The 13,091-nt window shown below is 44.2% G+C and overlaps 1 protein-coding gene across 2 annotated transcripts in view; it reads right to left on the bottom strand.

Moving 5' to 3' along the window:
* Positions 1-13,091, bottom strand: part of LOC149341937 (proprotein convertase subtilisin/kexin type 4-like) — a 223,629-nt gene that overhangs the window by 2,130 nt on the left and 208,408 nt on the right. The window contains exon 14 of one of the 2 annotated variants that reach the window (XM_089544222.1): positions 8,358-8,489. The exons of the other annotated variant lie outside the window; for it this stretch is intronic. Coding sequence (XP_089400348.1) covers positions 8,358-8,489 — 132 coding nt within the window. The remainder of the gene's footprint in view (positions 1-8,357; positions 8,490-13,091) is intronic. 2 annotated transcript variants of the gene reach the window in all.

The raw sequence follows: 13,091 nt of genomic DNA, 5'->3' as shown, positions 1-13,091 counted from the left end.
ATGTTAAACCTAAGGTACACAGTGCTTGCTTGAGCCTTCTGATGAACTGCAGCCGTCCGAAGAGTAACTACATATAAACTAATTCAGGATGAATTTTTCCTTGCACTGAAAGAACAGACCACATTTTAAAACCCAACTTGGAAGCTAATTTAAAATTACACCAAGGACAACAAACACTTTAGTAAACTGCTAATCATGTGGAGCTGTGTATTTCAGTGTATTTGAGGGTTAGTGTCAACCTAGCAGTAGCTCAAGTTTTATTATTTGCAACATGCAAGCAAGTATTCCAAATAGTGTTCATAGACATTGCACTAATTTAGTGCGGTTACTGCATTTAGTCACTGCATTATGAACAACGCATTTGACACAAGATGGCTATATCTGCTCATTTCTTGCTAAGAAAATGTATGACATTTCTGAAAGCAGTATGCATACAAAATTGTGAAAAACAGCTTATCAGGAGAATAACAACTTAGTGTTGCATCCCCACATGCAAGTGGATCAAAATGTACACCAAAAGGAAAATGTTTTTTTTTTTTTTTTTTGCACACAGCAGCCAAATCACCGTTAGGTACCCAAAGCTCATCACACAAGCACATTGCTTTCAGGTTAATGCAGAGGTGTAGATAGATGCAACAGACAGAACAGGGTAACTGCATTGCATGCAAAAACATACAAAACCACTCATAAAAAGAAAAGGGCAAGCAACAAATGTTGCAGTACTCACAACAACAAGGTATCTGCTTAACAAAAGAAATGAGTCGGCCAACAAGCAATGCAAGAAGCACAGTATCACGAGCAAAACAAAAGTTAAAGTACAACATGTTGCTGAATGTGCTGAAGAACTGAATGTAACAAATAGAGAGAGAGGACAGTTTAATATTTCCTATTTTAAGACACCACTGAAGGCACCGACAACAGTTTGTGGCATGAGTGTATCCATGAAGAGGTAACTCGCCACATGAGAAAGTGGCCATGTGTCGTGTTGATGACCGTGGCAAAAAAAGGCTGTAGCAGCCTTGGATGTTCTGTGCAGCAGTGGTGCACTGCATTTGAATAAAGACATAATGACCAGATGACTCCACACCAGCCCCGTCCATTTTAAAAAAGCCATTGAAAATGTTCTGTTTTAAACCCCATGTCATGCATTTAAGATTCATTTTTTGTATTCTTTCCCCTCATGTAATACCCCTATTCAGGGGCATTTGAGGTGTACAAGAAATAAAATAAAATAAAATATATCGCCGCCGTGATTGTTGGGCCTTACAGCATGCCTTGCGTTGATAACGAGGCAACTAAGTGAAAACACAGAGCACGCAGATATAACCCGATCTGTCTTCGGTATCTGCCTGAAACAAGCATTTAAAGGAGTATAGACACCATATTTTGGTTGCACATTTTCTTCTTTGTAATGATGCTTATGGCTTACAATATGTGGATTACCATGTGGTATTCGCCTGTGACCACTGAATAAGTTATAATTGAATTTCTTCTCTCATACTGTTTCAGTTTTAGCACCTGAACGATGGCTGTGGTGTCAAAGGCTAGTACAGGTCACGTAAGGCATAAAAAAACTGCAATATAATCACTGTTTCCTCATTTGTTGACATTCCAGCTCCTCAAGCAGGATAGCTTTAGCATTGTAGTGGATTAAAATGACAAAGCAGCGATTATATTGCAGTTTCTTCATGCCTCATATGAGCTATACTCACCTTTAACATCAACACCATAGTGTGGCTATTGAAACGTAAACAGCATGGCAGAATAAATTCAATTATGAATTATTTAGCGGTTGTAGGCGGATACAAAGAGGAGATCCACGTACACACCTATTCTCCTTCAAAAAGCAAGGTGAAAGACAATAATTAGTGAACAGCTCGTTGGGCATAAAAGAAACGGCGGGTGTTGAACAGTGCCACATGTGCTCTCAGCACAGCACATAAACTGCTGCAGGAGCCTTGTGCACTTGCCAACAAATTAAAGCGAAGAAAAAAACCGAGGCACACCACCTCCGAGTTCTGCACAAAATGAAACAAAAGAGGCAAGCTTCTCATTCGATCCATGCCTTCTGACGCTCATGCATCCAAGCCAGAAGCATGCCACTGCACTGTGGGCAGCCACCGAAACCGAGGTGTTAGTGGAGCATTAAAACCCAGGAAAACCAAAGCGGCGTTGCTTGAGAGAAGACAGAGTGACACTGTGGAACTTGATGAAGTGGACCACCTACCTGGGGATATGTGGGTTACATTGGGGCATCCCAGTGCAGTAGTGGTCGCTCGAGCATTTTTCATACTGAGCGTTGCTCTCAGAAAGAAACATTAGTGTGGTGCTGTGTGCACTGAGCCAAAAGAGGACAGACCGTACAAACGCTTTTTAGCCGCCACTTCTACAACACCTTGAAGAATTAACAGTGCACGGGATGAATGGGAGGTGACTCGCACAAGTGCTTACTTTCGAGTAGTGTCTACTGAACACCTAGGTAATCTTGGGAGCATAAGTGGTGTCAGTGCTACCTCGTTTCCCAGCAACACCTGTTGTCGAGATGCACAAGTATGTGACTGTTTATCTAGACGCATGTCAGTTTTTGTTTATATATTTCTGGTGAAAATCATCACAAAGTCCAACTGGTTAACGGAACAGTTGTTCCATAAACCAGCTGGACTGGTTAAGAGCGATGCAATGGCACATGGTATAAACTACTTTTGCTCTCAACAACCCACATGCGTTTGTGGCATGACCAGCAGAACCCAAAAAGAATAACTTAAATGCAACCAAGTCAAGAACACACTGTGACTACACAGCATTTTGCCAGTGCCAGTATTCTCTCTTTTGAGTTCCTAATGGCTTGCAAGGAACATGTATATATCCAGCTGCTCAGTAAATGCTAGCTGAAGATTAGCACCAGTGTTTGTCACCTCCTCTTCATCCTGAACCTCCTTGAGAGCTACTAATGCTTCAAGACATCCAATCACGAACTATGCCAGGCCATTTTACTCGTTTTAATAACATGCATAATGCATACATATGACTGTGAGAAACACCTAACGTCAGAAATATGGCAGCAATAACCACAGCTAAGCACTGGAAGTGCAACTGTCTTTGCCAAAGTCGTTACAAGTGGAGTGGCTACATTAAAGTACAGGTCCTACCCTGCTCAGTGGCCCCTGCAGCACTTTCTGCATTCCAGAACTCATGGAACTGCCCAATATTTCTCAAAGGCAAAGTGTGATAGACATCATTAGGCAACATCTGTATGGCTCTATGCTTCCTTTTCATTAGTCAAAAATTGTGGACCGTTTCCTTTCCAATCCATCTTTCTCGACTTGCTGATGCCCTGTATCTTCCTTGTCATGAACCTGAGCAGATTTAACACATCATTCCCATTTTGCTTCTCCTCGCAGCACCAGTTTGACAGGCACATACATGGACCGGAAATGTTCAAGTGGTTAAAATGCCATTCAGGGAAGGAGACTGTGAGAGTACAAAGGCTGTTCAGAGGCTCTGGATTTGACTAGGTGAAGTGTTAGCCAGTTCCGTGAGTAGCAGTAATGAGCTATAAAAGAGGATTCCGAAATTAATTTGTCAGAAATCAGCGCAAGGATTTGAGCAGGGAAAATAACAACCACAGAAGGATGTTTTTGTAGCACCCTTTGGGAAAAACATACACCAGTACTTGGGGGAAAAAAAAGAAGAAAAAGTAGTGGAAGGAACATGATCCAGAACGTTTGGTATCATTCGTAAAAGTAGTTTATTATGCCCTCCTCTTTCTTTTTCATGTAGGCCTACAATCAATAGGTTTGCATTAAAAACACGTCCAATAAAATCTTCCAAGCCCAACAAATTAAAATGCCTTGTTACAGCGGTCTCAAATTGAAGCCAGGGCATCGTTTCAAATTACCGGATGGTTCTGCTGCAAACAGTTACATCTTTTGTGTGCTGCTTGCATTGGCCCGAGTGTGACACCTAAGTAACACACACGCACGCACACACACACACGCCACCATTTCCACATGAGGCTACACTCCACTGAACACCAGACTTGTCTGCCCGAGGCGTTTCTATGGCAGAATACGAATCCCCCGGTGAAACCATCAATTCGTTACTCTTTTCACACGACCACCAGGCAGTACTGTTCCGAGGGTATCTGTTCTGTATGTACAAATGCATCTTTCTAGTAGGATGTGCATGTGTTTATACAGAAAGAAATGTACAACATGAATATCTGAATCTGTGTGACTAAGGCTGTCCTTACTTTGTAATTATTCTTAAATGCAGTTCCCTTAACACCTGCATCTCAACAAAAGAAGCAACAAAACAGCAATCTGGCATATCTGGTCATCAAAAATGTGGGCAGACGAAAGTTTCCAATGTTCAACATGAACACCGGACTTTCATCCGCATGGTGGTCACCCAAACACGACTTGCAAAAAAACACACACAGTGAATTTAGAAAGGGCGGAACATTCAAAAGGTCTCTAAAAAACAAGATGCAGACTTGCGTGGAATTCAGTAGCCTCAAAAAGAAAGCAAGTTATACAGGGGCACAAGAAGCAAACAAATGTGAGCAACAGTCTAGGTTTTCTTTGATGCCTGCTGGCGACACTAGTTGCGCAGAAATGTGCTTTCAAAATGCACTGATCATTTTTTGAATGACTATAGACCCCAACAAATAATGAGTCCCTATTTATGCTACTTCCTCACTGAAAAGGTTGTGCGCTAAGGGCTCATAGGCAAGAAGCGACAGTGCTGTACATTAGTAAGCATATGTGAATACAAAGACTGAAATTAATTATAGTCGCAGGTATATTGGAAGATATCACCTGTATACCATAAATTAACAAGTCTCATTGAAAAATACGCAGATTTGATTGGCCACTCAGGTTGTGTGCATTAACTGGTCAACTGAATGAGTGCGCAGACAGATGGGACCAAAAATGTTAGATTTAAGTACAACACGTCTAAGAATGCACGGCGGCATCTTTACCGTGATCTCTAGTTGCTTTCGTGATAATGCTCAGCAGATGTGCTTTGCCATCTAAGCAACACGTTTTGACCGCAGTCAACGAATTCGTAACAGTTTACGTGAAATAGGCCCAGGTTCTTCCTCATGCCAGAAAGTAAAGTAGCTAGCATGTTTTGTCCACCCCTTAACACTATGTTAGTGATCAAGAGTCAACTAGTTTTTCTGGTTTGAACAAACACACTCGAACATGGTCGCCTTAGCAGCAGGATTTTCACAGTTCGCCGTCCCTGATGACAGTGTGAAATATACTACGTATACTATGTACAGCAATCAAACATGCAGAACAAATTACATACAAATATGATATATACTACATACATACAAGTGTCTAGAAAGCTACCAAGACATCACAAAGGCATTCATTATACAATGGCGTACGTAAATGAGAATGATGCATGCATAGACTTGACAACCGGAAACTGGGACCAATTTTCAGCACCATTTGAGGTCCACTGAGAATCAAGACTGGTATTCCAACTGAGATTATTACTAATGGTTGAAATTTGCTCCAACATTTTTGTGTCTCAACCTTGCACAATGTAGCAAGTTGTCAGTGCCTTGTGCACTTCAATTTGGCAAAAATTTAAAAATATAATTTTGTCATTTCATTTAAAACAGCCAGACAAGGCTGAAAATTTGTGCTCTTCCTTGGGCCAGCCACTTCACTAAGACATGAGTGGATGCATATATGTGCAGTAATTATTACGATCGTATTTGCAGAAATCTATTTTGAGGGTCAAAATATTAATCAGAACGGCTGTCTAGTGCTGTGAATAGATGCATAGCAACTCTTTTAATAGGCTTGCATAACTGAATGCCTTAACTATCTTTCTAAGATGCATGTAAATGCTGCCGGGAACAATTTTCATGTGTTGACAAAAATGTCAAGCAAAGGCGAGGAGGTAACAAACTCCAAGAGTATCTTGAAACCGGTTTCATGTTTCGCTTGCCACTGGTGTAAGTCAAGATGTAGCAGGTGTATGCAGTACGTTTGGCATTCGTTGCCGAACTTCCACACCACAACGTACGATGGCAGCCGCTGCTAACTGCTACAGTGTAATGTCAGGCATTCCTCAACAGTTAGAAAGTGCTCGCTTATAGCAGGCATCAAAGGTACCCATCACACAAGAAAAGAGAGATTAACTTGCTTGAAAGTGCTCCAATGTCTACAAAGCAAGTTGGTACAGTGCAAAGCACGAGACATATTGAAATGTGAGGTGACCAGAGAAAGGTGCAAGGCATAACAGTACTTCAAGCACATGCTCTGCCTGCCTCCTGAAGCTGTCCTCCGCTACTCAGAGAAAACAACGGGAATGCACGAAGTCTAGCATGAGCCTGGCAACGAGTAACCGCAATGACAACGACAACATTGACAGCATGTCCAAGCGCAGAAGAGTCGCGCAAAGAGACTGGCAGCAAAGATTTCATCGCTGGATGTTGAACACCTGAGGTGCACACCATGGTATGCTGCGCACAACAGCAGCCCACAAAAGAGGGCATTGAAGGCAGTTGTTAGCACAAATCTTTTTTTCTTTTTCAGTGAAATGCTCATGCCATGGGGTCTGTGCGCTGCTTTCGTGTCCCTCATTGTGTAACCTGCATTTAGTACAATGGCAGGACTACAACAGTGCCGTGTACCTGAGAACCGAGCAATCAGCTAATAAAAAAATGCCAAGCTAGTTACGTGCATGGCACCACAATGAAAAGCAAATTAAACTAACACCCACCTCCCTACAGCAAGTAAGCAAATGCCACGCAACTTGCACTGTCATTCGATCCCAGCTCTTGTAAGAAGAGGTCATTACACCAGGTGGCACCACGAGCAAAATGTAAAAAGAAAGAAGGTCGTAACGTCTTGTCCACAAACTGGCGGCAGCAGTGGTGGCTGGCATGACTTGGATACTGGTGGTCCATGAAAAGCCCTTTCCATTTTTCATTCCACCAGTTTTGCCAACGTAACAGTCGCCTCTTACAGTTACTAAGGTAATGTTTTCTTGGCACATAATACATACTGACAACAGACAGACACACACACGTGCACTGCTAACTTGGCACACAGAAACTATACAAAAACTTGACTTTGACAATGAAAATGACTCCCATCGGTCACTACTACACGCAATGCTGCTATGATGGCCAATGCTAGTGACGTGTGTGCCTAGGACTGAACAGCACTCAGCCCTTGACCCATGCAAGGAAGAACGAGCTCGATGTAACACTAGTTGCAAGTGTACCCATCTGCTGCGGTCATTTTCAGGGAAGGCAGTTGTATCAACATGAAGGGCAGTAGCAAGTTCTAAGACTTTCTGCACTAAGCGTCTTTGACCAAGTCTCCAAACAGAGCCTGAGTGCATTGCCAATTACTAATGCCGGACGCATAAAAATAGGTGCATTACTTGGATGCTTTCAGGCAGTACCAGCAAGAATAGAACTCAGGAGGCCAAATGACATTACCCATGCCCCTGACCCATTTAATCTCTGCTGTTGCCTGACTTTAATTTCAAGAGTGAAAAGCTACAAGTTGGGAACTGTATGCAGCACCTTAACTGCAGCTTGCAACAGCATCGTCTTTCGTGAAATTCAAGAGCAATGCACTTAGCCAAGACTGTCGGAGCTGACCTCTGCCTCCACCAAGATGCAGCCATGGTGACCACACAAAAACCGACTGCAGCAGATCAGCCAGATTGCGCACAGCTGCCATCATGCTGAACAGACTTTCAATGATGGGGCAACATGCCCCAGGCTGAACACTCTGGCCAAACACTGTGTCTGCATTCAAGAATCTCATCAGCCTCTTATTTTACCATTCAAATTATGTAACTCCCATAGTGTTACATAGTTACAAAAATATTTCTGTCAGCATGCAGTCAGATTTTTTTTTTAAATGGGCCAAGTGAGCACTGGACACAGGGCCAGGAACTTTGATCGCTCATGCCGCATTGCTGTTCAGAGTGCTGGCGGTTGTGTGCAGTCTTTCAGCACCTGCTGAGAAGCCTCTCATTCAGACTGTATACAATCCACAGATGGCCAGGCACCATCAATGCCTGGTAAGTGCCGGAGTGGCAGTTTCTCAGCAAGCAAGAGCTACGTCTATGTTGCCTTAAGGCATTATTTATGTGGTATGTACACGAAGCGACTTGTGACCAAACAGCCCAGTGTCTAAGAAGACAAGTGACTTTCCTTGGCAGGAGAGCGAAGGGCACACAACACACATGCTGAGGCCCGCCGTTGACAGTTCATCCGCTGAGTGGTTAGTGGGGGGAGGGGACAGTGAGCGACAGAGCCCGCCACCGTTATAAGGCCACGAGCAGGACCAAGAGGGACGGCCACAAACCTAGGCAGGGCCCGCCACAGCCGCGAGCTGCCGTGCCACTTCCTTCGACGGGCTTGCTGTTGGACGCGCCGGTGCCACGGGCCGGGTTCTCCCGAGTCCCGTGCACCGACAGTCCTGGTGGCAGACTCTCCACTGAAAGACAACGGGCCCCTGAGCACGTCACCACTGCCTTGCCACATGCAGGGAGCTCCACTGATTGCTTTTATCGAGCCACATGCTAAATGCTGGCAGTCAGCTGCGCGGCAACTGCAACAGCTGGGACGTGCGCTTACCACCTCCACTTGTAGACAAAATATCTGACCCTACACACACACAAACCAAGAGTTCTTCTTCAACAAAAGTGTGCTAGGTTGAAACGCACCAAGGGTAAGCTGACCACTCCATGGATGGCAGTCAAAAAACGTGCATGCACCACAAGCATCTAGCACTCATGATGTAACAAAAGCGCAAAAGGAACACGAGGGACATCGTTTTCTTTCTGTCCCTCATGTTCCTTTTGCGCTTCTGTTAAATCATGAACGTTGTCCAACTTGCCCAACTTTCGGCTTTGCATCTAGCACTACAGCCTACTGCGTGGCAGACTTCGAGACAGTGCAATGGTGGCAGGACGCTGTGCCTTAGAAGCTGGCAGATGCTAGGCAACATCTAAATGCGAACATTCATGCCCACAGCATAGATAAACAATCCACGCAGTGTATTTAATTTGCAAAAAAAAACTGTACTGATGTATCTGAGCTGAGGCTCCTGAACACTTGTTGAAAACACGGCTGTGAATTGATTGCTCTACGATACTGAAAGGAATGGACGGCGCACATGTCTAAAGAAATGAGTGAGTGGGGACTGTTCCCACTGACACATTGTTCTGAACACACGGATCATACGATAGCAAACAACGTTTGAACATGAAAACTTCAGCCTATTATAAGCACTACGAAAAGCAGCCAACAATTGGAATGTTCCCGTATTACGGACTATTCTCACATCTGGAAAAGTTAAAACAACGGCATCACGGTTGCCCTAAAAGGCTCAGTATGCATTCAAGAATCAGCAGCATGGCTTTTTATCTGCAAACCAGTGCAATCTACCATATATGTCGGCCCCTTAATTGGAAAGTGGTGCATCTACATGAACGCATACCTTCATCTTTTTAAGCAGGATGCCCTGCAAAAACAGCTGCGTTCTGGTGCTCTGCAACTTGCACTTCCACATGCCGGTGGTGCTTAACCAGCAAATAAAAGACACCATTTGGCAGCTCAACAATAAGCAGACCGTACAATGCAGTGGACAAGTCCACGCGTCCATCTTCTTGGTGTACACAGCAAGTGCATGACAGGGTGTTAGTAAACAAAAGCCACAATGTTGGGAGAAGAAAGAAGTGTCAGTACGTACAGGGCATTTCTGGCATGCACCTTGGGTAATGTTGTATTGATCCAGACACACGATGGGGCATGCACATTGAACAAATGCTTACGTTCGATGTGTTTTGCCTGAATGCACAAACAAACACCCACCCATGACACAGCATGAGAATGAGACCAAAAACATGTGAACACCAGAAAATCTACAGAACGGGAACAAAGTCAGCAAACAAGGCCTTCACACAACCAGGACTACATGCATTGTTCACAACATTCAAAGCAAACAGCAAGCATGCAAGAAATGATAAACATGCCAAGCTAAAGATAAATGAGCAGTGGGCTCGACAAACAAGGGCTTCACAAAAACCACTACACATCAGTGAATGCATAAGAAATCCAAAGAGGGTGGCACGCACCAAAGAAAACCTAGAGATTAGAGGCCTATCTAAAAGCAAAGCATACACAATGGGGGCCGGACAATGACTCCGCCTGGCAACAATACATGTCCACAAAAAACCACTGCACATCGAATAACAGTCTATTCGACATATAAGGTAGTCGCTGCTCACATAAAAAGCTTAAGTAGTACTTGGCAATCACAGTAGGTGTAAGGCCTCAGCCTACCTGAAATCTAGCTGCAAGGCTAAATTAAAAAAAAGCAACAATGCAATTGCGATCAGCGTTTTAACAACAAAAATTAACGGTCACTCTACTATGAACTGTTGCTCAGAAGACAGTTAGAGCCAACAATAAACAACATGTTCTTGAAGCCGTGTACAAACAGCAAGCTTGCTGTGTTTCATCTCAACAAATTCACTTCTTACAGTAAAACCGAAAGCTACAGAAAGAAAAAGCATGAGAACCGAGAATATTTGCCAGTGAAATCGCATTTTCGACTAAGCCCTCCTCAAGTATGCTGTAGATGCATCCCTGTTGCAATTTAAGTGGCTTTTTCAGTGCGAAAGTCAGGTACGCTCATGGCTACTTAATGATCTCTTCAAGTAGGTACAGACTGAGGATGGAATTAAGCTAACAAGACAGTCGCAAGAGCTAGCAATTCTGCCAAGTACTGTTAAAGGCCTACTTGACCGAAAGTTCACTTCGGCTAATTTTGCTCTCGATATGGTGTACATGTTATGAACAATATTTATTTTTGATATTAGGGCTGTGAAGCATCTAGGATTTTAGTCAGAAGCGTTCAAAAACCTCTGCAGCAGACGCAGTCCCCTAGCGGTGTATTGGACAACAAACAAGCCGGACCGGAAATGACACACGATTAAGACACCGGCATTCGCGGCTCACAGGTTTCAGTGAGCGCCCCTTGTAGGCTTTTTCTGGCATGTTTCTGGCTGTTTTCGCCGCGAAGCTCGATGCTCTCTGAGAAAAATTAACTGCTGGCATCATGTCGATGCAGTGCGTGGCTGCGGAAAGGAATGCGAGGATGCGAGGAGTGCGGAAAGCACCAACGTACCCTTTCGGCTTCCGCCCTTTACACCCGATCTCTTACACCCGATCTCGAAAGCTGGTGCCAACAGTCTAAAGTTCAAGTTTTAATGTGAATTCCCCCTTCTTTTGCAAAAAAGATAACAGTGATGGGCGACTGAGATTTCTCCCTCGCACTAACCCCTTTTGTGGGCAGGACTTTGTCAACAGACCTCTCCCGGTCTACATCATCCGAGCACATACGTGTTTCTGGCCTGATCGGCAAAGCATGCCACGTACCGAGGGGGGGCTATAATTGGCAGAAGCAAGGCTGTGAAACATCCCAAATCAGAGAACAAAAGATGACGGGAGAGCGCTGGTCACAAGCTAGCTTAGCTGGTTCAGAAGCTAAAGTGGACGGCTTTGCTCACTAAGCAACGCCCCTTTGAAGTCACGTTGTTTACACAAGGCAGAGGTCTAAGACGGGGTCTGAAAAGGAATCAACATGCATGTGTTTACTGCAGATGCAGCTCTACCCGAAGTGCAATAATGCCGTCAAGCACCGAGTGTATTTGCTGCTGCGAAGAATTGCAGGCTGGACTGAGATACCTGGAAGGCCAATGCCGAATTTCTTACTTATGGCCTCACGCCGTTCATTCTTGAGAGTGAATACAGGAAGCTTCAGCATTACCATCCGGCACATTTCCACGACCTCAGAGACCTGAATGCATAAGTTTAATATTTTCAAAGGAAGACAATCCATAATTTTGATTATATGTTCTGCATTATTACACAATCAATAAAGATACACTGCCTACCGGCAATTTGTGTGGTGGGCTGGTCGAATGGGGTCTGGAAACCACGTCGTTCTGACCAGCTGTGTGGCTGAAGATTAGGAAAACTTTTCCATCCCTGCAGCATGTGGGCTTTAAGTGGTTTTAGGCAAATAAAGTAATGAACGCAGAGCATAAGCCTTTGTTCATTTATGTATTTTTAACACGCAGTAGCTTGCCTGGCCGAGGTGCGCGAAGATGAACCAGCTCACCACCGGCACTGCACTGGTGCCCCAGTCCTCGAAGAGAAAAATATATATTTATTCTCTAACACAAATTTTGCTTCTGGTATATTCTTTGCACTGCGCTTAAGTCCCTAGAGCTCCCTTTCTTTTGGCAACCAGCTGTTCATATTTATTTACCTCGCATTCACTGCACCTGCTCCAAATTCCTATGCACGGGCAGGAATACTTTCCCACGGGGGAGAAAAATGGGAGGGGAAAGGAGAACGCAGGCCATTTTTTTTTTTTTTATCAGGACAATAACCATATTGCATGCACAGCACAGCGCGCGTGTGCTGTTGGCACGCGTGCCCGCTCAAAAATGCCGACTTGATAATACAAGCACTTATTCTACTTGGCCTCCATTTGGATACGCCTCCTTCCTTCGTGATGTCCAAACATTGCACAAGCTGTAATCGAATATACTGCCAGGCAAACAACGCTCACTAGCATCGCGGCGCGATCATCTTCGATGAGGCTGCGCGAGGAGTTTTCTAGTCTACCACCGCAAATAAAACAAGTTTAAAACTTTTTCTGAGGCATTTCATCCCATTTAAGATGCATATTACGTGGTTTAATACATGTTTTTCCATATATAGCCAGTATTTATTGAGCAAAGTGCTGCACGAGCTACCGGTACCAGCGCTTTGCATTAGCCGCATCAAGCAGACGCTCCGAACCTGTCCAGACTCCCGTCTCAAACATGCGTCGCTTCTGGCAAGCAGTACTGGCGCCCATCGTTCCAGCTTCAGTATTGAAAGCTCTGACTTTTGTGTGGTGTTGACACCTCAACTGCTTGAAACTGGAGCATAATATTTTGCGGGTAACATAATCCGGCGGGTGTACTATGAAAAAAAAAACCTTCTTACGGTGTGAAAAATTTCGGTCAAGTAGGCCTTT

Source organism: Amblyomma mixtum, chromosome 5, assembly GCF_055824585.1.
Source record: "Amblyomma mixtum isolate Tamu chromosome 5, ASM5582458v1, whole genome shotgun sequence".
NCBI classification, from domain to species: Eukaryota; Metazoa; Arthropoda; class Arachnida; order Ixodida; family Ixodidae; genus Amblyomma; species Amblyomma mixtum.
This window is presented reverse-complemented; position numbering and strand designations above follow the sequence as displayed.